Raw genomic sequence first — 23,713 nt, forward strand, 5'->3', positions numbered from 1 at the left:
TGTTATGTTAATAAGGGGGTTGACATTGTCAGGAAAGAAATTGAAAACTGGCACAAACAAAGCCTTGGTAAGGAGGTTCAGACATTTCCCTGCACAGTCTTGCAATTTGACTTTACAAGTAGTTCCCAGTATTTTCTCGGGGTGAGATTTGTACAAGAGAAATGTGTCTTCATGATTTCTTCTTCAGAGGAAATCTGTCAGGTCGCATGCATTGGAAGTACAGCCTGTTTCTCTTGGTATGGGGGCTTATGGAGAAATGGTGGTGTCCAGGATTCCTGCTATTGTGAGAGGCCCTGTGGATTGCAGTATTCATGTTTAATAACTGTGACGAGGGAGGGCTTGAGCTGAACCACTGCTGTGATGAGAGGCACCCGGAGAGAATGTGGGTGACTTAGAATGATTACCTGTTCAGGGGAGACTTATTTCCTTCATGTTACTCTGTGGTATGGTGTCAGTGATTGGGCAGTTGCAGCCATCTCTGCAATGAACACAGATGAGAGGCATAGGAATAATTTTTGACAAATCTGTCAGTATGAAGGCCAAAAGAATTAAGGTTCGTTTGGCAAGGCCAGTGATCCCTGTTTCTTTAGGGACCATTACTGTAAACATCCATACCATTTTAAGAATACATTCTGGAAGAATAACTTAGATGGAAAAGGCAGCCATCTTTAGTGTGTTGCAGAAAGTCACTGCTCATTGTACAACAGAGCTACGGGTCAGCTGAAGCTCATAGACCCGAAGTTAAGCAGGGCCAGTCTTCCTGGGTGATGATACAGACTTGTGGTTGGTGGTTTTGATGTCTGATGCTAAGAATATTTTTATGTATGTTGGTCAGAAGGTTAGCTAAGTAAATATTGGTAAATAGGGACATTAATTCTCTGGTTTTGCCTGAAGTAGTTAATTTTATATGTGTTTTCTCTGAATAGAAGCTTTTCTCACAAATATTTTGTATTTTTTCAGCAGTAGGATTGCTGACAGCAGCTGCCAAGTAGATCTAGATTAAGTGTTGTAATTTGAACAGTTTATTAGCTGAAAAGTGCAGATTTATGTTGACTGCATCTATTTGTGAATTTAGTTTGAACTTGGCAAGTGTTTATGAAAAAGAAAATGGCAAACATAAAAATATTATGACATTTAATATAAAAATACTTTGACTTTTACTTTTTAACAATGTCTCTGTATAATTTATTCTAAAATTACCTCTTTTCTCAGTCAGTGAAAACAAAAACTTCTGGTAGTGAAACAAAATGTTTTCATAGAACAATTTAGTTTGGAAAGGGGTCTCTGGAGGTCTGCAGTCCAACTTGGTTTTTCAAAACAGGACCAGCTTTTTAAAATTTTTCTTACTTGTCATTGTTTTTGGTCACTTCAGACCTTCTACAGTTGCAGCCTTTCAAAGGTGATTGAAGGTGTTCTTGCATGAACAGTGACTGGCTCCTCAGTACATGTGGATGCAGCCTTTCTGGTCCCATGAATTTATATATGTTGGACACTTTGGAGGCCTGAGAGCAAACCTTGCCATTGAATACCACAGCAAAGGCGGCATTGACTGAATACTTCAGCTCTTTTCAGCTTTGAATTTCAAAAACTCTATGCAGAATTGTTTCTGGGTTGTTTTTTGGGGGGCAAGTTTTGGTCGAAAAAAAAGGGAAATTTTCAGATTGGCCTGAAGTGATTTTATTTTCCTTCCTCTGTTTCCAATTTGTTCACTGAATAAAAAAGCCTCCTGTTCTTTGTATTCTTCAGATGCCAAGTATGATCCGTGCTCTGGCAGTACCTCTCTGGTCCAATTCTTGTTCTGCACACATGTTTGTGTATAGTATAAGTATTCAACTTAATGTCATGATCTGGTATAGATGGTATTATGTTCTGTCAGCTAGCGTTATTCAGTAGATAATCAGATGTGGCTTATGGAAAAGGAAATTCACAGAAAAGGTGCGTTTTCACATTCCATTTGTTTATATGCTGAAGAAGTATTTCTTTGTTGGTGAGAGAGCAGATGTTTTGTGCATAATTTTCGACTATGTGGCTATTGCTTAGTTGACTATAAATGTAAGAGACTAAATTTGCTGATCCAGATGGTTGTCCTAGATTGGTGTTCTGATACAAATAGTCTTTTTATTGTTCTTTGCATGAAACCATGTGCCTGCATTTGACATGTCATTAAAAGTCAGCATCAGTATAAAACTAGACACTGTTTTGCTTTGTGGTGCTAGTGATGTTGAATGAGAAATTAGAAACCCTTTCATTTCAACTCATCACAGTAGTACTTGGTGCTTCTTTTACTCTCTACCTGCTTGAAATTACTACAGTGACATTAAGTGATATTAAAAGTGACCCAATTGCCTGCAGGCTTGTAGAAATGGCTTGGTTTATAGGTAAAGCTTCATTTCCCTATTTGATATTAAACATTCTTCACATTATACAGATGTTTAGCAACTTTAAAACTGGACTTGGGAGTGAATGAAAGATGATGCATCTATAAACAATTTGCTTTCTGTAAAATTGAAGGTGAGCTATAGCAGAGCTCTGTCATTTACTGAAACTTTGAATTTATCTACCTTTCCTTCTGGTTTTCTAAAGTGATATGCTTTATATTGTGCCTGTTCAGCACCTCTGAAAATAAAGCTGCTGTTGACTTCATGCGAACTGCATTTATTGAAACCTGCTATCAGGTTGGGACTCTTAATCTCTGCAGTGAAAAAGTCAGAGCTCAACCTAATTCTTTCTCTTCCCAGAAAAAAAAAACCAAACACACAACCCCCCCCCCCCCACAACCCTCCCCCCCCCCCCCAAACCCCCCAAAAACTACAGAGAGGAAACCCGATGCCGCTTTACAGCTCAAGGGAGGGGTTTGGCCGGGCCGGGGCAGAGCCGCTGGTGGGCGGTGGTCCCTAGAGGGCGCCAGAGTGCGGGGCGGGGCCTTTCTGTTGAGGCAGCGCTGGGGCTCTTGCTGGTTTGGGGCTGTTTGTTGTTGTTTAAAGAGCAGCGAGGGGGTCTTGATTTCAGACTTGAGTCCTTTGCTATCTTCATTCCCTCTCACCTTTTGGTACGGGCCAGGTGGGTGGTGGGGAGGATGTCAAAATCAATACAGTCCTCTAGGCACTGAGGTGCTTTGCTAGCCTATGTCACCAGTAAGGAAATTGGAGAGAATTAGATGTTAAAACTCAAGCTGTGAGAAGAGCATATAGATCAGAAGCACACAGATTCACAAATACTTACACTATACTGTATATTTCTAAGTGTTCTTCCATGTTAAAAGGACATTTAGCCATTCAGTGATAAACACTAGCTGGGGAAAATTTCTTGGCCCTCTGTTTCATATAGGTCATCCAGCTCCTCCTCAAGACTGTTGGTTGGAAATGCTGTACTTGGTACAAGCTCACAAACCAGTGAGAGGGAGTAGTTGAGGAACCAGTATCTAAAGCATTCATTACTAGTAGAGATTAAAAAAAACCCCAAAACCACAAAAACCCCACCAAACCCAAAAAACCCAAACTTGACCCATGGTCCCACAAGAGTATTATACAGTGGTTTGTTTTAGAAGACCCTAGTGAGACCAGACTAATATGACACTTGCAGAGGAAAGTATTTATTTCTATAATAAACCTGACTCTTGAAGAACCAGTACTTTCAAGATTTGGGAACAGTACCCTTCTGAAGTCTAATCTTCATTCTCCAAGCTTGGCTATTGCCTTGAGTAATCAGTCCAACCCTTCCCCAAGTATGTTCTTGGGGGTGTGATGAACTAAGTGATGGCATTTGTTTTTCCTGACTGATTCTGCAATGGGATTGCAAATGTTAATGAATCATCCTAAAGTGCCTTATCCTTTTTTATTTAAAAACAAACCAAAAAACCCAACACACCCCCCAACCAAAACCCCTTCTTGAGGGGAGAGCTTATTGCCCTTGAAATCAAAGGAACAGTATGGAGCATAAGACTCTTGCCCTGTATAGCAGTCTTGATCATCTGTATCATGGGTGGTGTTAGCACTCTGGTGCTATGACCTGGGAATCTCTTTTCCTCAACTGATAGACACTTGGGACTTTGATCTCTTATAGTTACTGTGGTGTTAATCTTGCACTAATTTTAGAATCTATAGATCCACATTTTAAAGGGAATCTGTAAATATTCTGCTGCTGTGATGGTTTTAAAATAATATATTTGCTGATGGTATGAAATGTATAAACATTAGTGGTGTTAAAGTGGTGTTCAGTATAGGATCTGAATGCTTTCTAAACGTGCATGGATTAATTCTCCTAGTGCTCTTGTGAGCAATAAGCATGAGAGAAATATTGGTTTGCTCAACATTCCAGGACACCAGCTGTTCACCATCTAGAAATAAAGACATGGTAGGGAAAAAATACATAGGGAGAGAGGTGGGTATAATCTACCCACCCCTGTAACAACCACTACCTCCACTAATGGACAACCGGAGAAGGAAATAAAGAGGCTGTGAGGGTTTTGTGTTGTTTTGTGTGTGTCTTCTAAAAGGTAACACAGAAGTAACATTTTTCTCAGAGCAAAAGCATGTCTTTCCAAACTTGCCATGGAAAATGAAGTATGCTTGTCACTAAGCATTCAGCAGGAAATGAAACTGCTGGAGAGATGTTTGTGACCAGCTTATGCCATTAATCAAATTCTACTGTTTTTACAACTTAGCCAGAGGCCAACATATACTGTTGCTTGATAGTCAAACAATCTTATTGCTTAAATGTCTCTGGAACAGCTTGAACTAATATGTAATCCCAATAAAAATAGGGTTTTTTTTCTTTAGAAACTTCACAGTTCTTGCTACTACTACTATTTTAAATGTGGTGTGTAAGAATCGATAACCCTTGTAACCAAGATGGCTGATCACAGGCATCAATTTTTCTTGGGAGCTATAAAGTCACCACTTTCCTTCCTTGTGCTTAATTTGTTATTTGTACTCTGACATTGCTGTCAGAGCTTTGGTCTTTCTAAAATGAGCATTAACATCTCTGTGTTGGGCAAGAAAAGGAGACCCCCCAAACGCTAGTGGTACCTTTCAAGGAATAAATCTACTTCCTGGTGGGAAGAGATCTGCTGGCTTTCCATTTTCTTTTGCTCCTGGTCTGTGGCTGTTTTAAGATGATTCCTTCCAATTAATTCTCTGGTGTAATCCTATCTAATTTGAGTCATACTAGAACTAATGTGGAGGGTTTGTATAAAGGCATACATATGAAATTGAGTGACTTGGCAGGTGTGTTTGAGAAGAGGGATGGCATCAGTTTGGATAGTAGACACTGTTTGTCATTGGGAGCTCTGGTAGCACAGAGAGGTATGGATATGTTTAAAGCCACATGTGTTTAGCTTTTTTAGCTTTATCATTCTCTTCCCTTCTTCTCCCAGGGCATCTTTTCCTTTACGTGCTCCTTAGCTGACATGAAAACTGTGACTTTAAAAATCTAAATTTCAAAGGAGTTCTCAATATTTGCTTCAGATGTCATCTTTATCTGTAGATCTTGAACTATCTTTCAGTCTGCACTGCTGATCCCTCAGCTTTCCAGAAGCAGGTGATCCTTTCTTGATAGCTTCTTAAACTGAATAAGGAGTTTCTTGCATGTAGGTCTACATACCACTTGTTATCCTTCTCGTCTGGGTTTCTTGGTTCAGGTAACAGGAACCAGTGTGTGCTACCAGTAGGCTGGAGATCGATGGTGTCTGTAAAGCATGTGAGGAGGATTTTCATCAGTGGATACAGATCCTGTTGCTATGACTCAGATGGGTTTCTACTAGCAGGGTCTCAGTTCTTTTGGGAGTATGCAAAAGAATTGCTGAGAGGTTTTTAGAAATAGAAGGGTTAAGTGGCATAAATTATGTGCAGCTAGACTTCTAACCAGCTTCTTGGCTGTTGGAGGTGTCTTAATCATTAAAGTCAGTAGTCAGTGCAGATCTGGCTTCCAAATTCCAATCAGGTTTTATCCAGCTTTGCCAAGTTTGCTAAAGGGAAAGGAAAACACTTATTCAAGAGGGACCAAGCTTTTGCTGTGACGCTTTGGGCAACGCAACTTTGTCTCAGTTTCTGCCTCATAAAATGTGATCAGCAGTATTCCCCAACCTTATTTTGAAGATGCATTAGCACTGTAGTGTCCTGGAAAAATGAGGAATTCTGTAAACACTAAGATATAAGTGAAAGGCTTAGAGAAGGGTGACCAAATAGAAGGGTTAAACTTACAGCTCGAGAGGAGAAAGGACAGGGGTGCATTTTGAGAGACTGTCCTATGTCTGTAGTCCTTGTATATGTCAATTCAGTAACACTTTCCATAAAGTGTTTTTACTGGGTCATACTTTTTATTTGGTACGTAACCTGGAAATGTATAGTCATTACTCAATTTTGGCTTACCTTAAATAGGTAAAATACATACAAATGCTCTATCTATGAATAGTCAGGAGGAGTTTCAGTCAGGACAGTATCATCTGTGTTGCCACATGGTCACTATCTTGTGTTAACCATTCCTATTTAAGGAACGGGAGAGTAGTCAATGATTCTTCAAAAGTTGGCAGCTAAGGTCTATTCTATTTCATTTGAAAGACACCTCTTTGAGATGATTAAGCTTTTAAATGCATTTAACATTAAACATTCTAGTCTGCGCTAATGATCCTTCAGCTTTCCAGAAGCATTTGCTCCTTCCTCAATAGCTCTTTAAGCAAAGTAAAGAGACTCTTGCACATAGGTCCAAGTACCACTTGCCAAGCTTCTCAAGAGTTCCTCAGTTCAGGCAACGGAAACCAATGTGCATTACCAGTTATGCAGTTTACCAGTAACGTCTGAAACTACAAGGTCTCTGCTTTCAAATCTTGTTTGCTGTTTGTATTTGTTAATAGTATGATTTATATATATGTGACATTCTCCCTCTCAGTACACATGGGGTTCTCGGTAGATTTATAAATACTGTCTCGTATGCAATGGGGATTTAAACTATTCAGCTGGCACCATAGACCGAAGAGAGTGGCAAACATCAGAACGGAGGTAGCATTGCAAAAAGAGAACTAAACCTCAAGAGTGTATGCAGTGTTTTGCACCCCCTGCAGAAGACTGGAATCCTGCTGGTTTTGTAATCATAGTTCGACATAATTTCTGTGATGCGAACTGTTATGCTCTTAGAGGGAGGTTGAAGTTAGTTCACGTAATAGTCCTAGCAACCGTGGAGATAATTCTGTGTGCATTTGTAACACCTCAGGCACTCAGGTGCCACAAGGAAAGGTACCTTAAATGAGAGAGAGATTTAGGTTCTCTGAATGTGTGATGCCTCTGGTCTTTGCCCTTGGTATCTGAATAAAGAAGTGTTGGTAGCAGGACTGTCTTCTCTTCTTATACTGTGCTGTTAGTGAGGACTGTGCAGTGTGCCCTAACAAGTTTGTTTTGTTGTTTTTTTCAATGCAATATTTGGGACTGGAGTTTCAAAGATCTGGATTTTTCCTCCAACTCAACTGTCTAACTGTCAAATGTGTCTTTAAGAAGAGGAGTCATTTCTTTGCCATTGTTTTCTGTGTTCTGAAAGAGGGGGACAAAAATGCTATCCTGTTCTCAGAAAGTAGCCTCCAATCCTTTCCTGAAAGACACACATCTGCAATTACTATAAAGCACTGTATTGCCACTTCTCAACTGATTTGTCTTGCATTCTGATCTCATTGCTTTTCAGACTTAGATGAGAAGTAGCTGCTTTAATGCTTAAAAAAAAGCACAAAAAACTTTACAACAATAATCAGATAATTCCAAAATTCAAATAATTCCTTCTAATGAAGTAATAGAATCAATCAGAGCATGAGAAGGCTCACCAAATGGGATGACATAGGCTTCTCAGCCTGCTTTAATGTAGTTCCTTACTAACAAAACAGAAGCAAAGAGCTTTTGGGGGTACTTGGTTTAGACTCATACATTTGATTCAGGTTTTTTTCGCCTCTGAGGTGTAAGTAGATTGAATCTTGTCCAGGCAGTAAGCAGTCAAATTATTTAATTGCCATTATATATGTACATGATATGGCTCACTCTGGTTGTCTCAGTCTCATCTCCAGCATCTTTTTGTCACTATCGTTATGATTAATCTACTTGTTTTGTAGCATTTATGGTCAGATTTGAAACTAAACAGGAAGAGAAACTCCAGTTGATTACTGTTAGTAGCACAGTCCATCTATGTTTCAAGTAAGATACGTTGATGGGATTAGTGAGAAGCCATTTGGATTTGGTGCCTGTGCTGTTATATCTACCCAAGAATAAACAGAAGAATTAAGTCTCTAGCTTTGTCATGCCTGCATGTCACTATGATTAGCACTGCATTCCTGGAAAGCTAATAAAATGTAAAGTTGTCTTAAAATAGGATCTCTTTACCTCTTTATTACTGTTGTTGTCTGCAGAAGTCTGTACATAACTGTTTCTGTAATAGTTGGTTTAAAATTTTGTCCTATGGTAAAATTTTCTGAGGTTTTATGTGTTATTTGAGCCATAGACTCATTTCTTTGGTGACAAACTGCATCCATTCAATGAACACACCTGAAGTGAACAGGTATTTCTATTAAGGGGATGTATCTGGGTTGAAGTTGTAGAGTTATTTTATTCATCAGTGAGGTGTAGTCATTTTCAAAGCAAAACGTATCAGAGTGAAACTGGAAAGCAACACTGAGTACAGTAATTCCTTTGTACTTACATAAAGCTGTCTAAGCAGCAGCTTTAGTCAATGTGGTTGTTTCCCTCTAGTGGCTGCTCTCTGTAGTCCCTGTAGTAGAAGCTGCTCCTATGATTGCCTTGCTGCCCAGCTTACAGTTAACAGTTTTCCTGAGCTTTACTCTCTGAAAATCTAGTGTGCACAAATATTTCCTTAGGCAAATTGTAGATGAGTCACAATATAGCAGCTTCTGAGTTCTTTACACCTATGCTGAAGCTTTCATTACCCTGATCTGTCAGGAACAGAAATACATGGTGTTCTAGCCAATGCGAAGTGTTTCATATGACAGCCCTATCCAAAAACAAAGGTAGAGCCAGTCTGACTGAAATGACTTTGAAATTAATTTAATTAGACTGTTGTAAATCTTAATTTTAAAAGCATGAATACTTGATTATTTTTTTCATACTTCCACGTCCTTTTTTGACCTCCCTGCTGGTTGTGATTATAAAATAAAACCCCTTTCCTTAAAAGTGAAAATAGCTCCCTCAGTAAAAATGGGAAACCATCTACTACTATTAAAAATGAATAATATCTTGAATATATAATAAAAAACTTCATTTTATTTTTCAACACTGAAAACTTTTTCATTTAGCTTGAAGTTGAAATATTTTGAATGTTTTCTAAGTAAGAATAAAATTTCCTTCTGAAGAACTGAAATATCCTTTCACTGAAATTGTAATCCCCTATGTAAAGGTTTTTAGGGGGGATCAGTTTTCTGTAAACACAAATGTTTTCCTTATATCTGTTAGAAATTATTCTGCTCTAGAGATACACAGTAGTTATGTAGTCTCTAAAAGTGTTAAAATTCAGCAGCAGTGAAATGGAGGCAAACAAGGAAAATAATCCACTGCCCTTGATGGAAAAACCTACACACAAGTGCAATTTGTGCCAGGTTTGACCTCTACCATATGCAATCAAACCGTCTCCTTTTTTGTTCTTAATCACAAATTATATTCACATCAAGTAAAAGACACACAACATAATTTCTGCGCTAAATTTTGTTTCAGAGCCTTATGAACAAGCTGCAATCATGTTGAATGCTGCCTGAATCCATGTTGAATCTTATTACAGCCATCAGCCAGGGTGTCTGTAAATGAAAGCAACAGTCATTCAATATGGTGCTACATGTATTTATAGCAAAAGCAAGGAACAACTTATTTTTTTAAATAAGGGCTTTTTTTTTAAAAAGGCATTCTGAAATAGATTGTATCCAAACTGTTAAACCCAGCTTAACTTATTTTTTGTCACGTTTATATGTAGACTGGGATATGTTTCTGAGAGAACTAGTAGGGTGGTCTTGCTACTTTTCATTTATTTGCTGAGTTAATTCTATGCACTTGATTAGTTTGGGGGGTTGGGGATCCTTATTTGCACTTGTGAGGCTAATTGATTCTGTGGGTATTTAAAGGATTTAGTGTATGCATTTTTTACTGCTGTACAAATGTAAATAATTAAACTTTGCTTCTGGATAGGCTGGTATAAATCATGCTCAACTTCATCGATTTCCTAGTGAAGCTACTCTATAAAGCTGTAAACATAACTTTTCTGTAAGCCCTGCTAAAAGCATTTGTTTTGTTAAGTGTATGTTATATTTTGTTTAACGTGGGGTAGTACATGGAGATGATCCTGTTCCTTAAGGAAACGGAAAGGTTGGTGCAGGTAAGGTCCTCAAGGAAGGTATTTATCTGTAGGGAAATGCAACTGCTTTTCCTAGTTGGCAGCTAACATTTTCTTGGAAAGGGGGATTCTGAAACCTGTATATGAGCAAAACAAGTGTGTATGTATGTGAATATGTGTTGATTTGACTGGGATATTTACAGAATGTCTGCAATGTACTGAGAGTTTGGGGTTGTCAGTTGTTTCCTAGCAATTAACAATGCTCCTGGAGTTGGACAGCAGATTCAGGTCAAGAAAAAGACTTTCCTAAAACACTTTGTCCGTACTAGTGCTGCCTAAAAAGACCCAACAAAATTTGCACTACTGACTTGTATTCATCCAAGACAAAAAGATACTGAAGTTTTTCAGAGCAGTTGCCAGCTCTGCTTTTGAGCAATGCTTGTATTTCAATATTTGCCCCATCCTTTGTAGGAGCTCGCTACACATGAGTAAGCCATAAAGGTGTGTGAATAATTGACAGAGTCTTTGTCCTTAAACTCATTTCTCCCCCTGCTCCCATTCCCACCTTGTTCAAACTTGCCTGTAGAAATTGTGGCTGAATATCTTTGGACCTAGAATATCTCTTTTTTGAAAAGGTGATATATGGGAAAGAGAATTCTGTGTTTAATATGGTAACAGCTACAAAAAAAATACCTGCCATATTGTATAACTATGCATAAATATTTCGTGTATGTTACTAAATATATAGTCTGTATATGCAAGATAATTATCTTCCAAAGCACTGTTGATATCATAAGGGATGAGAGATGAGTGGGCCATTGGCTTCATAACCTCCCTTCTCTGTGCCACACTGTTGGAGCTACAATGAAGAATCCCACTCTCCAGTTGTACTAGTTGCAGCTGAATATTCTTTATGGAATTGTTGAATAATGTCTAAATAGGGTGAATCACTTTGTTATAAGCTTTGAGAGAATCTGTCCAGCTTGTCTTATGATTCATTGTCATGTTTCACAGATCTGTGCACACACGTTTTTCAAAGTGAATCACAACTTCTCTGATCATTTTGTAAAAGTGTTAAATAAAAACAACCAATGCCACTGCTCCCCACCCACCCCCCCCCCCAAAAAAAAAAAAAAAAAGGCAAAGAACCTTCACAGCCCCTCCCTGCCCTGGGATGCTGTTGGCATTCCTGAGAGAGATTGCCCTGTATAAAACAGACACAAAAATGCATCTTGCCACTGAACAAAGCTGAGATGGCAGCTGAGCATTTTAATTAAAAAGAAAAAATCATTTTATTGTTACTGAGGACCTTCTCTAACAAGCATTAGTGTATCACTGTAGAATTATTTATCATTGTAATTGTAACAAGGAAGAGCTTTTTCCATTTTCATCAATCTGGCGGTGTCCTTTCTGGTTGTCTATTCTGCTGTTCTGTTAACTTGAATGTTTGACCTCTTCTGAAATGTATAAGATATGCAATAATGAAGATAGCGTGGTTTCACGAAGGTCATTTTAATCATATAAATGGATCACGTAATGACAGTCAGCACAAAGGGTAAGAGCACACTTTTTGATCCACCTGTGAGGAACCGCTGAGGGGATTAACTCCTTTTCTCCTTTGCCTTTCATAGGAGGGAAATTGTGTACTGTTAACCACTGAGGCTGGATAACAGCTGGGGTTGTCAGAACTATTGTTCTAACTACATCCCTCTGACCAGTTGTTTGTTCTAAACAATGAGTTCTTGGGGGCCAGATGGAAAGCAACTTGGCATTTTCAGAAGACATGAACTACTTTTTGATTTCTTCTTTAATACTTTGGCATGTCTATTCTTGGCACTTTTATATAGTCTGTTTGGGCCAAGCTATTGATTAGTAGCAGTGCGCCTTTGATACAGAGTTAATGACTGGTACATCCTGGGCAGATTGGATGGAGTTCTTCCATGTTTGAAAGCATATACTAGTTGTTTTTTTGTGAACAATATGCACACAGGTTTTGAGTAGGTGTCAAAGGACTCATGGGAGCATGAGGAGGAGTCACTGCAGCTCAATCAAGCAATATTTGCTCAAGAAGCTTGAACTGCAGCTCAGCTAATGTCCAGAGAGAGATGTTTTTGCTTCTGATTAAGTAGTGTTTGCCACTGTAAAGCAGCAAAGGAATACATACTAGTCTATCTCATTTGAGTTTGAAAATAAGAGGCAGTGATCAATTCTGTATGATATACAGTTCCTTAGAGGACAATAGGAAAGGGAATAGAATGGCCAAGAAGGCCGGAAACACCACCAGGAGTCATGCTCTGGCAGCTTAACTATTAAGTTATTGCTACAGTAGAAACTTTCTTACTCTTTTTTGTTTTATGTTGTCTTTTCTCACTCATAAAAATTGAATAAATTGCAGAAATTACCTAATGCCCAACTGCCATCTCACCGTATTATAAATTATAGGCATCCAGCTCATAACATTGCTGAAGTTCCTTGTCTTTTATCATAAAAAACTGTCACACAAAGGGAAAATACAAATATTTGACTTGTTTTCCTCTGTCTAGCTAACCTGCTTTGCTTCCTCCTACATCTGGATTATCCTAGTTGAAGGGTGATGCAGGTGCAGATAGCTTGAAAGGAGGAAAAAACACCCTACAAAACAACAAAAAACCCCACCAACTTTGGTCTAAAGACTTGGTTCTGTGTGTTTAGCTGTAAGATCACAGAAATGCCTTACTGGATAGGAGATGGTACTTAAAGAGAGCATTATCCTTCTGCTACACATGACCCAATTATTTTCTCTTCTCCCCAGCATCTGCAACTGTTGGTTTAGGAATCTTCAAGTTATCTTTTAAAAATTGATCATACATAAATATCTGTTTAATAGCAGCATATGTAGTAATCATGTTCAATTAAATGAAGTTTAGCATCTAGATGCGGGAGTCCCTCTATACACAGTTCCTGGAACCATTTGGAATTCAGTAGGAGCTTACCCAGGGAGCAGCAATTCAACTCGCAGTTGAAATGGGGGCACAATTTTGCTCCTTTTCAGGTCAACCCACTTGCTGTGTAAATGTCTTGAAAGTAATAGAGTAAAATAATGTTGTTTTCACACTTTTTTAAAAAAAAATCAACCCTCTAATATGTCTGGTTTGAAAAACTTATCTGAATGCTTTTGATCATGCTCGTGTTTTGAATTTTTGTATGTAATGTTATTTGGGTGACCCTACCAAAAGAAGCCAATGCCCATTGTTTCATACAAAGTGAAGGTTTGTCAGTAAACAAAAGTATTAAAACATCCTTTTTTTTTTTTTTTTTTTTCCCCCCCTACTGAAAAAATATTGAATTGGCTGAACGAGACATGGACTTAAATAACATGGAAAGTGACTGTGTGGAACTATAGTAACTGATTTGCTGGCCATCCAGAGGCATCATTTTATGATATGTGCTCTGGGATAAAATGTACACACTCACTGATGTAAATCTATCATCACTTTCTTGGAGTCAATTTAAAAGAATTTTGCTTGTCTGGTTCCAAAGAACTTAAGCTTTCTGTCTGTGATCTAGCTGCCTTGTACAGCTGGATTTACATTCATGGTACAGTGTGACTTTGGCACATGGATGAGGAACTGCAGAGGATACAGGTTTCTCCTGTTGAGGAGATACTCTCTGTAACTGCAATATATGATTTCCTGTCTTTTTAACCCAAGAATGACTCTCTTGTTTTTCAGGTCACTGTAGAAAAACATTTTTTTCCTCTTGCTCTATGGTAAAATTGGCTAGCAGTGGGCTTTATTTGAAAGGGTATTAAACTCCTTTTTTTTTTTTTTATTAACATGAATTGCATGATCCTTTAAGGAGAATAACAGAATATTCATTTCGCTTTGGTCTCCTTTCATATGATTCCCCTACTCACGTTATATCCTAGCTGAATGAGACACTACCTTCTTTGCCCATGTTCCCCCTCAGTAAGAAACAATTACAGTAATGTTGCTGATTAGGCAGTGTGCATACTGTGGACTATGTAAAGTCCCTGAATATTTTTCCTACCTCTTCCTTCAATTCTGTTTCACTATGAAATATGCTACTTTTACTTGTTAGTCTACACCACAACACAGGTCAGAGTGGATGCATCCCCTCATGCAGAGTTTTGCTTGAAGATGTGTACAACATTTTATTCTGTGTTATGTAACTAGTCCATTGAAAACTGGGCAGAATAAATGCTGTTTGTGGGCTATCTAAAAAGATTGATTTGCTTGTGCTGAACAGAGAGAAATAATCTGCATATCTGATATTAGTTTTACCAGTGCAGTAAGCTGAGCTGTAGCAGTGCCTCTTGTTGTCCCTGTCCTGCCTCTTAATATGTTCAGTGAGTCTTGTTTTTTCTCTCTTGGATTCCCCTTTTGCCAGTTTGGGCAATGGGCCCAGACCTGATGTGCAACAAGTTCTGCTGTCCTTATTTGGCATTTCTCTGATATACCTGTGTCAAAAAACACACTAGTACTGTACTGAAATGACCGTGGATGCTTTTAATTTAGCACACATCATTATTCAGTTTCACTTACCATTTGAGTGAGATGTTCCAGTACTGTAATCTGAACAATTAATGTTTTAAATAATTACCTGTCAACTGTGATGGGTGAGCAGCAAAACTGGACAAATATGAGTAGCACTAATGCTATTTTCCCAGGAGCATTGTTTGCAAGGGCAACTGTGGTTTTACCTTTTGGAGAAGAAAGGGGTCCTCTTTCCCTTTTGACCTGTAATTAAGGGGGCAAAGTAAGCACTGTATAGCTAGGCAGCTTTGCCAAAGAACCTCAGAGCAATCAGCCAGGTTGGTGAGTGGTTGTCTTTCTGTGGTTTTAAATTTAAAAAAAAAAAAAAAAAATTGCACAGGGGGGGTGTTTGAGGTTTTGTGGGGTGTTTTTTTGTTGTTGTGTTTTTGTTGTTGTGGGGGTTTTTTTGAGACTGAAGGACTGAAATCAGCCTGGTGTTTGATATCTAAGTGTTGAGTGATTAACTTTGAAAAGAATCCCAAGCACCTTGGTGCTGTTGTAAATCCAGAGTTTTAGGAGAGCAAAATTCTGCTGTACTGGTTCCATTCTAGAGTAATTTCTGTCACCAGCTTGTCTTTCTGATACTCCAGTGCCCTGTAAAATGTGACGCTTGGAAATGGAATACCATAGCACAAGAGAGATTTTTGCCTCTTTTAAATGCATGTGACCTCTGGGCTCTGCCGTGGAAGGCACTTTACTGAGTGGAAGAGTTTGTGACCTTGACACTTCCCTCTGAGCTAGGAAGGTTGTAGGTGTGAGTGTTGATTACAGATTATAATACACCTACACAGTCTACTAAACTGTATCACACCAGGTTGTTTTTGGTGACTTTTCCCATTGACAAATGCTAAACTAATCAGGAGTCTGGCATTAACTGTCGTACCTATCACCATCCCCAGGCAAGGGACCTGAAACTCTTTATGCTGGGCAGAAACTCAATGACAACGAGTGGCACACTGTCCGGGTAGTTCGACGAGGAAAGAGCCTGAAGTTGATGGTGGATGATGATGTTGCTGAGGGTAAGTGTGATGTATGAGTAATTTTTGTCATTATCTTTGTATCTCTGTTCCCAGGCTCTTCTTTGCTGTTACACCCATTCTTTCTGATTTGGTGGTTTGGTTTTTTTTTGTTTGTTTTTTGTTGTTTTTTTGTTTTTTTTGTTGTTGTTGTTGTTTTTGTTTTTTTTTTTTCCCTTCCTGCTACTTCTTGTATGTTTAGTGTTACTATGTTGAAAACTAAAGTTCAGTTTTGCGAGACTAACTTTTTAGCCAGCACCAGGAACTTCTGTGACACCTATGTCTATATGAAATGCGGGATTGGGGGACAGATAAGCTTCCATTTTTGCCCAAGAATACAGAGGTGCCAAGCAGCATGCACTCTTGTGCCAGGCTCTGTCTGGGGTACACTCTGAGCATACCTCATTACTGAGTTGCAAATGTGGTGTTTTCCAATGTTATGGAATCAAAACCAAGGCTCTCTAAACCTTTTGTCTGCACTAACTTTTCCTTGATGGTAAACCTGCATTTGATACATGTGTTAGAGAATATGGATTTCTGTCTCCTGCTGTTTGGGTTTTTCCTTGAAGTTCCTGCTTATGGCTCAGAGCCATCCAGAAGGAAAAACAAATAGAGCGGTTTGTTCCCAACTTCATTTTAGAGGTTAGGGAGGACCCTAACTCATCAGAATATATCATATCGTATAATGTATAGAGTGTGTCAGTCTTTTTTTTTTCTTCTTTTTTCTTTGTTTCTTTCCTGCATTTCCTGACAGCTTTTTGAGCTCCTGCTTCTTTCTATAGAGAAATGTAGTTGAAGGGGGGGAAGAAAAGGTCAATCATTCGGGAAAGCTGGTGTCTCCCAAGTTATGAGATTTGCATTGAAATGATTAAGGTACTTCAGATTTATCTTTTTTTCATTAAAAAATTTGAGGTGATACTTTTCTGGTCCATTTCGTACAGCTGCAAGAGCTGGAAACTTAGTTTTTATTTTTTGAACGTCTAAAATCCGTGTAGTTGTATATAACTGTAGGCAGTTAACTGGGTTTTTGAGGAAAACTCTAGCAGTCTGAAGGCTTATAGTAGAATCACAAAGAATGGTAACCCTGGATGCAACACCGATAGAGGTAATTGTGACCCATGCTGTTTCGCCAAATGCTGATGTCCTCTCCTCTGAGTAGCTTCTAGCTGGAAGGCAACTGGAAGGAATGACTGCCACAGGCAGTGCCAGAATGCTATTTCCTATCTTTGCAAAAGGTTCTTTTCTACTGCGTGAATGCAATTAATTTTAAGTAATGTGTAACTAGATTATTTGGAAAGCCATGACTCAGGATTTTGAAATAAGCCCAAAGAAGTGGGTTTGCAGGAAAACTGTTTAATATATATTTTCCCTCTGAAGTAAATATGTGCTGTGCTGTATAGGCTGAGAATTTGCAAGAGAGTATCAGAAACATAAGAAAGAAGAATCTTTCCCTCTCCTTGTTGGAATTGGTGGAGTCTTAGTCAATATTGGCTTGTAGGAAAATGAAATTTTATTTAAGAGGTAGCTTTATGAATTAGCGAAACATGCTGGTAAACATTTCATCCCATTTACTTCTGCATTTAAGAATACTTCTGGATATGCTTTTTCAGCAGACACCATGAGGTGGCACTCTTTGCATTACCAACTCATCCCCCCAAAGCCATCTGTTTTTTTGTCTCCTTTTCATAAAACTGAGTTTGTAAATAATAATGATACCAAAATAGTATGTGCATATGTACATGTATATGAATTACATAATTAAAGATGCATTACAGCTAAAAATATCTGTTAAAAGAATGCCATCATGGCAAACTAAAAAGTCAGAAAAGCCAGAGTTGAGATTTTCTGAGCAATCTGCATCCCACTTCCTTGGACAGATGATATAGTCTTCAATGATGTGGTCACATAGATTTTTCCACAGGATTCTTGCTGTCTTTAGGCATAGATCAGATGTCTAAATAGGGCCCCCAGTAAAAATAAACAGCCTGATTGCTGCCTTCTTTCTTATTACATGTTTGGAACAGTGCATGTCAACTAAATTTTGCTCTAAATATAGACCTGTTGTTTTTTTGTATGTGTGTTGTGTGCTACTCATCAATATGTTTATACAGAACTAAGAAGCTGTAACTGGATTTATTCCCATGTCTATGTTACATTAAACGAGTAGGTGTCTTTTTCTGATTTTACACGTTTGGAGACAAGGCACCAGATCAAAGTTGGATGTATTTTGTACCAATTTGGCATGATTTTTCAGTCATTTGCATGCACAAATATTCAATTTGTCTGTAAATTGGATCCTACAAATTAGCTCAACTCTGCTACTTGGAGGATAAGGTCTAGACAATTAATGACCACCTGTGAAAAATCTGTAATGAAGTGGCTGACTTGGCTTCCTGCAGGACACCTAAGGGGGAGACAGAATCTAGTTCCTCTGGATAGCATTTGGCTGCTTAATCACAAAACCTTCCTCTCACATGCCCCCCAGCCTCAGAACAGACCTCAGAACATCAGTGATAAATGAGATGCAAATATAGCAGTTACATTCCTCCCTACAGCATCATGCTAGCACCCAAATACTGCAGTGGAGGCTGGAATTTTTTCTGTCTGCTACCACTTGAACTAAAGAGCTGCTGATTGCTGTAGTAGTTAACAGTACTCTCTGCAGAGCACAATGGAGGAATTAGAGAACTCTGAAGGTGAGGCTGACAGCTAATGAGATCAGAAAATATTGGATTTCACTCCATGATTTCTTCAGAATCAGAACAGAGATGTATTTTCTTGTTTTGTATTGTCATGTCCTTTTCAGCTTTTCACTGAACATCTCCTAACTTTCTGCACTACCACTGCTAACACTCTCCTATTTCTCTTAAGCCAGTCCCAGTTTTCTCATTTTTTACCTTTTCTAAAATTCTGGGTTCAGCTCGTCTAACTTCCCTTACTCTATTTCTAATGCCCCCTATATTTGGATTCCCTGTTCCAGTGTACTTCAGATTTCCCAGGCCTGGCTTTTCTTTCCTACTCCAATAACAACTTGTTTGCATTTATCTAAGAGTAGAACAGCTAAGGAGGGGCTTTTTCTTGCTCTTGGTCTTTGACATCTCTACATTTTATTTTTCTTATCTTTTGATGTAAGAAGCAGGATTTTTTTAAAAAATAATTTTAAAATTTTATTTTATTTTTAAGGAAATACAATTCTTCTGGTTTGGAAAAAATCAGAAATTTTCATTTGCTAAAACTGAAACAGCCTCTAACAATCACAGTAGTGGAAGTGAGATTTTTTTTTTTTTTTTTAACAAACTTTCCCATACACAGTTTCAGTTCCTGTGAACTGGCATTTCTCAGACTAAAGTACTATTATTTGTGGTAAAGAACTGTTTCAGGATTTAAAAACATTTGCACAGCTACTGATACTTTCAGACTATGCAGAAACTCATGTGAGTCTTTTCAGCTGCTTTTAAGTTTGTCCAGCTGTATCTGCTTCAGTTGAAGCTTTCCATGTCAGTGGTCCTTATGTAATTGTCTTCAAATTTAGATCCACTGCTAAAATTGGGAATAAGTGAAAAAAATGAATGGTTTTGTGTAATATTTTCTCTTCCTATTTGGAATAGATAATTGAAAACATTTTTTTCTAATAACAACTTTGCTTGTTTTCTGTCTCTGCAAAAACTGATCATGTTTGGACAAAGTATAAACTGAAAAATTGCACTTTGTACATGATCGTGAGAGGTGACTTAGGAATATTTCAGTGTTTCAAGAGGACCTAAGCAAGAAAGAGACTGTCAGTTCATTTAATCTGAGACTGTACACCACAAGTCAGGTTGAGTCATCTAAGTGTCTTATAAATGTTTTCAGGTTTCATTTTATCTCCAACAGAAAAAAAAAAAAAATGTTCTGAATAGTAGAAGTCTTGAAATGCCTATGGTTGTTTTTGGTTTTGTTTTGGTTTTTTTTTTTTTTTTTTTTTTTTTTTTTTTTGTCTTTTAATGCCTGGGAACTGTTTAGGTGAGAAATGCTAGGAGTTTTCAGGATGTAGCCCAGAACTTGAAAAAACTTGTAAGTTCCAGCTGATATGACCTGGGGTTTGTCCTGAACTCAGCTATGGTGATTGATGTGACTCCTAGGTATAATCCCAATGAATCAGAAATACCTCTTGCAGTGGCTAGTCAAGAGTTGTGTATATATGCTAACTGACCAGCAGATGCTATCAAACAGGAAATTATTGCTAAATTTTGTTTGTCTGTAGCACACTGGAAACATTTATTCAGGTCTTATCCAGGTGTCAGTTTTTCCCAAAACTAGTATGAATGTAAATATTTTTGACCCTTTTGTTCTTTTAAACTGGATTGAATTTGACCAGCATGTTAAAATGTTATTGGAGGCAGAGGGACCAACAGGTAGTGTGGCTGTTTCCTTTGGAAAACCTTCTAGAACAAAGGACTTTACTTGTTCAGTAATTATATTAGCAACATACTAGGAGGTTAAGTAGAGAAACATGCAAAAGTGTGGAAAAGTGGAAAGTAGATAGGTCTATGTATGTATGCATTTTGGTGTTGTCTAATTTCGTATTTGCTGCTGTCCTTTTCCAAAGGAGCTTTTCTCTGCTTACATTAAGAAAGGATGATACAGCAAACAGGTTGATATAGGCCTTTGTATTAAAGGAGGTGTTTATTTTTAAGATACCCTTGGAAAAGTTTGTAGTGAATGAGGCATAGCATGGTAAAAAAGAGAAAAGAGACCTCTATGTCAGGCACGTGAATACAGCCCAGAGGAATTGACTTTTGTACCTTAGAGTTCCTATGGAAAGCTGGGTAAGTCACTTGAAGTCAGATCTTTCACAGTTGATCACTGATTGTACCCGTCCTTTTGGGAGGTACTCATTTGGGATTTATAGAAGTGTTAATCCTCAAAACTAGTGAGTGCTCCAAAGCTGTTACATATTCCACTAAAGTGGATGCCAAAGACTTCTTTTCTGAGATCCAAAGCTTTTTATATGATGATCTCTCTGTTCCTCAGCTTTGTGTATATAAAATTAAACATCATATTCCTTAATCTTACAGGAGTGGTAGAAGATGGAGTGAATATTTGAGGATAATTTGCACACTGTGCTGCTGAACTTTGGGTTGACCATGGCTGACTGCCAGACACCCACCCAGCTGTTCTCTCACTACCTCTTCTCAATAGGGCAGAGGAGAAAATAGGATGAGAAGGCTCATGGTTCAGGATAAGGATAGGGAGATCATTTACTAATTACTGTCATGGACAAAACAAGATTGACTTGGGGAAAATTTAATTTATTGCCAACTAAAAATAGAGTTGGATGGTGAGAAACAAAGACAGAAAGTAAAGCATCCTCCCCACCCTCTCCTTTTCTTTGGTTTCGTCCTTCATTCCTGTCTCTATCTCCCCGCTGCCCTCAGCGGTGCAGGGGGATGGGGAATGGTGGCTGTGATCAATCTGTAACAGCTCCTCTCTACCATTCCTTCCTCCTCACACTTTTCCCCTGCTCCAGTGTGGGTCCTTCCCATGGGCAGCAGTCCTTTATGAAGTGCTCCAGCTTAGGTCCTCTCCACAGGCTGTCAGGAAAACACACTCCAGTGTGGGCCCTCCATGGGCTGCAGTTCCCTCAGGAAATATCCACCTGTTCTGGCATGGGGGTCCTCCACGGGTGGCAGTGTGGGAGTCTGATCCACTGTGGTCTTCTCCATGGGCTGCTGGAGAATTTCCATTCTGGGGCATGGAGCACCTCCTCCCCCTATTCCTTTTCTGACCTTGGTGTTTGCAGGGGTTTTGTGTTTGGTTTTGGTTTGGGTGTTTTTCCTTTGTTCCTCGCTCATGGGCAGCATTTTGCCCTTTCTTAAACACGTTTTCCCCCGGGCACTGCCATCTTGGCTGAGAGGCTCAGCTGTGCCCTGTGGTGGAGCCGTTGGAGCTGGCTGGGACAGGCCGCGTCCAGCACGGGGCAGCCCCGGCCCCTCCTCACAGGGGCCGCCCTGCAGCCACCACAGGCCAGCACCTCACCATGTAAACTCAATATAGCACTGCAGAAAATTTCATGAGAGAAAGAATAACAGTATATTTGTAGCAAAGTATGAATAATAGTTGTACACTGAATGATGAGAAAACAATTTAATGTTGAGTAATTAATGAATTTATTATTATTCCTGTTATATACTAAATGGCACAAGGCCTATGTAGAAAGGATACTTGCCTGTGTGACCAAATAGTTAAACTATCTTAGTTAAGAACTATAGAGGACTAAAATAAGGTTGGTTGTAATGGCTTTCATTCTGATGTTGCCCAACTTGTCTTTGTAGTCAAACTAATCTTTTAGCATACTGTTACATTTCATCTGTCTGTGTGGGTTCTGTGGCTGTACTGATGCCTAGTACACTTACTGAAACATTTAAATTCTCTTCAAGAGTAGCCTGAAATATTTGGTATACTGAATAGCTTGAATATTTTAAATGAGAGGTTAAAATCTGTCACAATGTGACAAATAGCCCAAGTGGTAGGTTGATGATTTAAATATATGGAGGGCTTTTTGCCTGTTGCATTCTTGTGTGTTTCCCTCCTGCCCTGCTTTTAAAACAAGAAAAGTAACATCAGATACCAGAAGACAACAACAGAATAAACATTAGCAGATTTATGAGTGTTATCACTTCTTGTTCTGCTCTTTTTATATTAATCTATGTTTATTCAGTGTTTTTAGGAAGCACAGTTGTACGAGTTGTTTCAGAAGTGTCTGAGTTTGACAGATGGACTGTTGGATCAAATAGATCACTGTAGGCTTAAAGGGAGAGACCTAGTCTTCACAAACAAGAAAGTCTGTGAAACACAGGGAAAAATACAGAGCTTGCTGTCCATGGCCCTTTAGTCCTGTCTTCTCTCTCCTTTCAGGTTTTGGCAAGAGCTACACTCAAGCCTCTCCACCAAGAGTCTATACATTCTTTCTTATGCAAGCTGCTGAACAGTGATCAGATAGGATTAAGTTAGTACTGCTGTTAGTCTGGAAACTGGAGGGTGAAGGGCTCCATATAGCCTGTTACTGATCCCTGGGCTTTCTGCATGTTCCTCCTTGTTTCTGTCCTTCAGGCACAATGGTCGGTGACCACACCCGCTTGGAGTTCCACAACATTGAGACAGGGATCATGACGGAGAAACGGTACATCTCTGTCATCCCCTCCAGCTTCATTGGCCACCTCCAGAGCCTCATGTTCAACGGGATGCTCTACATTGACCTGTGCAAGAATGGTGATATTGACTATTGTGAGCTGAAGGCACGCTTTGGTCTGCGCAACATTATAGCTGACCCTGTGACATTCAAGACCAAGAGCAGCTACCTGAGCTTGGCCACCTTGCAGGCTTATACATCCATGCACCTCTTCTTTCAGTTCAAGACCACCTCAGCTGATGGTTTCATCCTCTTTAACAGTGGTGATGGCAATGACTTCATTGCAGTTGAGCTAGTCAAGGGGTAAGTGACTTTCTGCTATATTTTACCAGATTATTTGTAGATAAACTTACTTACAGGTAAGCTTAAAGTGCTTGCATAAAGAGAAATTCACCTCATACGCATGTTTTCTCTGTTTGAGGTGTATGACAAAGCAATTAGACATAAACACTGAAGCTCAAGACTCCTGGTTTTATCACTGACTTCCCCCTGTGGCTGAGGGAAAGACAGTTTCGTAGTGTGAAACGTTAATGTTTTAAATCCTTTGGATCTAGTTAGGGTAACGTTTTATCCTGTTAACCTTGCATAATAGCCCAGAAGAGGAGGAAATGTGCTGAGGGCTCTGAATCTCTCTTCCACCTTTTATTATTGTTTTTTCTTGTAACAGATTTGTGTTTCTGCCATCT

General features: G+C 38.9%; 1 protein-coding gene across 1 annotated transcript in view; it reads left to right on the plus strand.

Annotated features, from left to right (window-relative positions):
- NRXN3 (neurexin 3) overlaps positions 1 to 23,713 on the plus strand; it is a 1,036,119-nt gene that overhangs the window by 442,200 nt on the left and 570,206 nt on the right. Inside the window, exons 12-13 of the mRNA XM_074868521.1 lie at positions 15,740 to 15,859; positions 22,949 to 23,330. Of these exons, the coding sequence (XP_074724622.1) occupies positions 15,740 to 15,859; positions 22,949 to 23,330 (502 nt within the window). The remainder of the gene's footprint in view (positions 1 to 15,739; positions 15,860 to 22,948; positions 23,331 to 23,713) is intronic.

Source organism: Strix uralensis, chromosome 4 (genome assembly GCF_047716275.1).
Source record: "Strix uralensis isolate ZFMK-TIS-50842 chromosome 4, bStrUra1, whole genome shotgun sequence".
Classification (NCBI taxonomy): Eukaryota; Metazoa; Chordata; class Aves; order Strigiformes; family Strigidae; genus Strix; species Strix uralensis.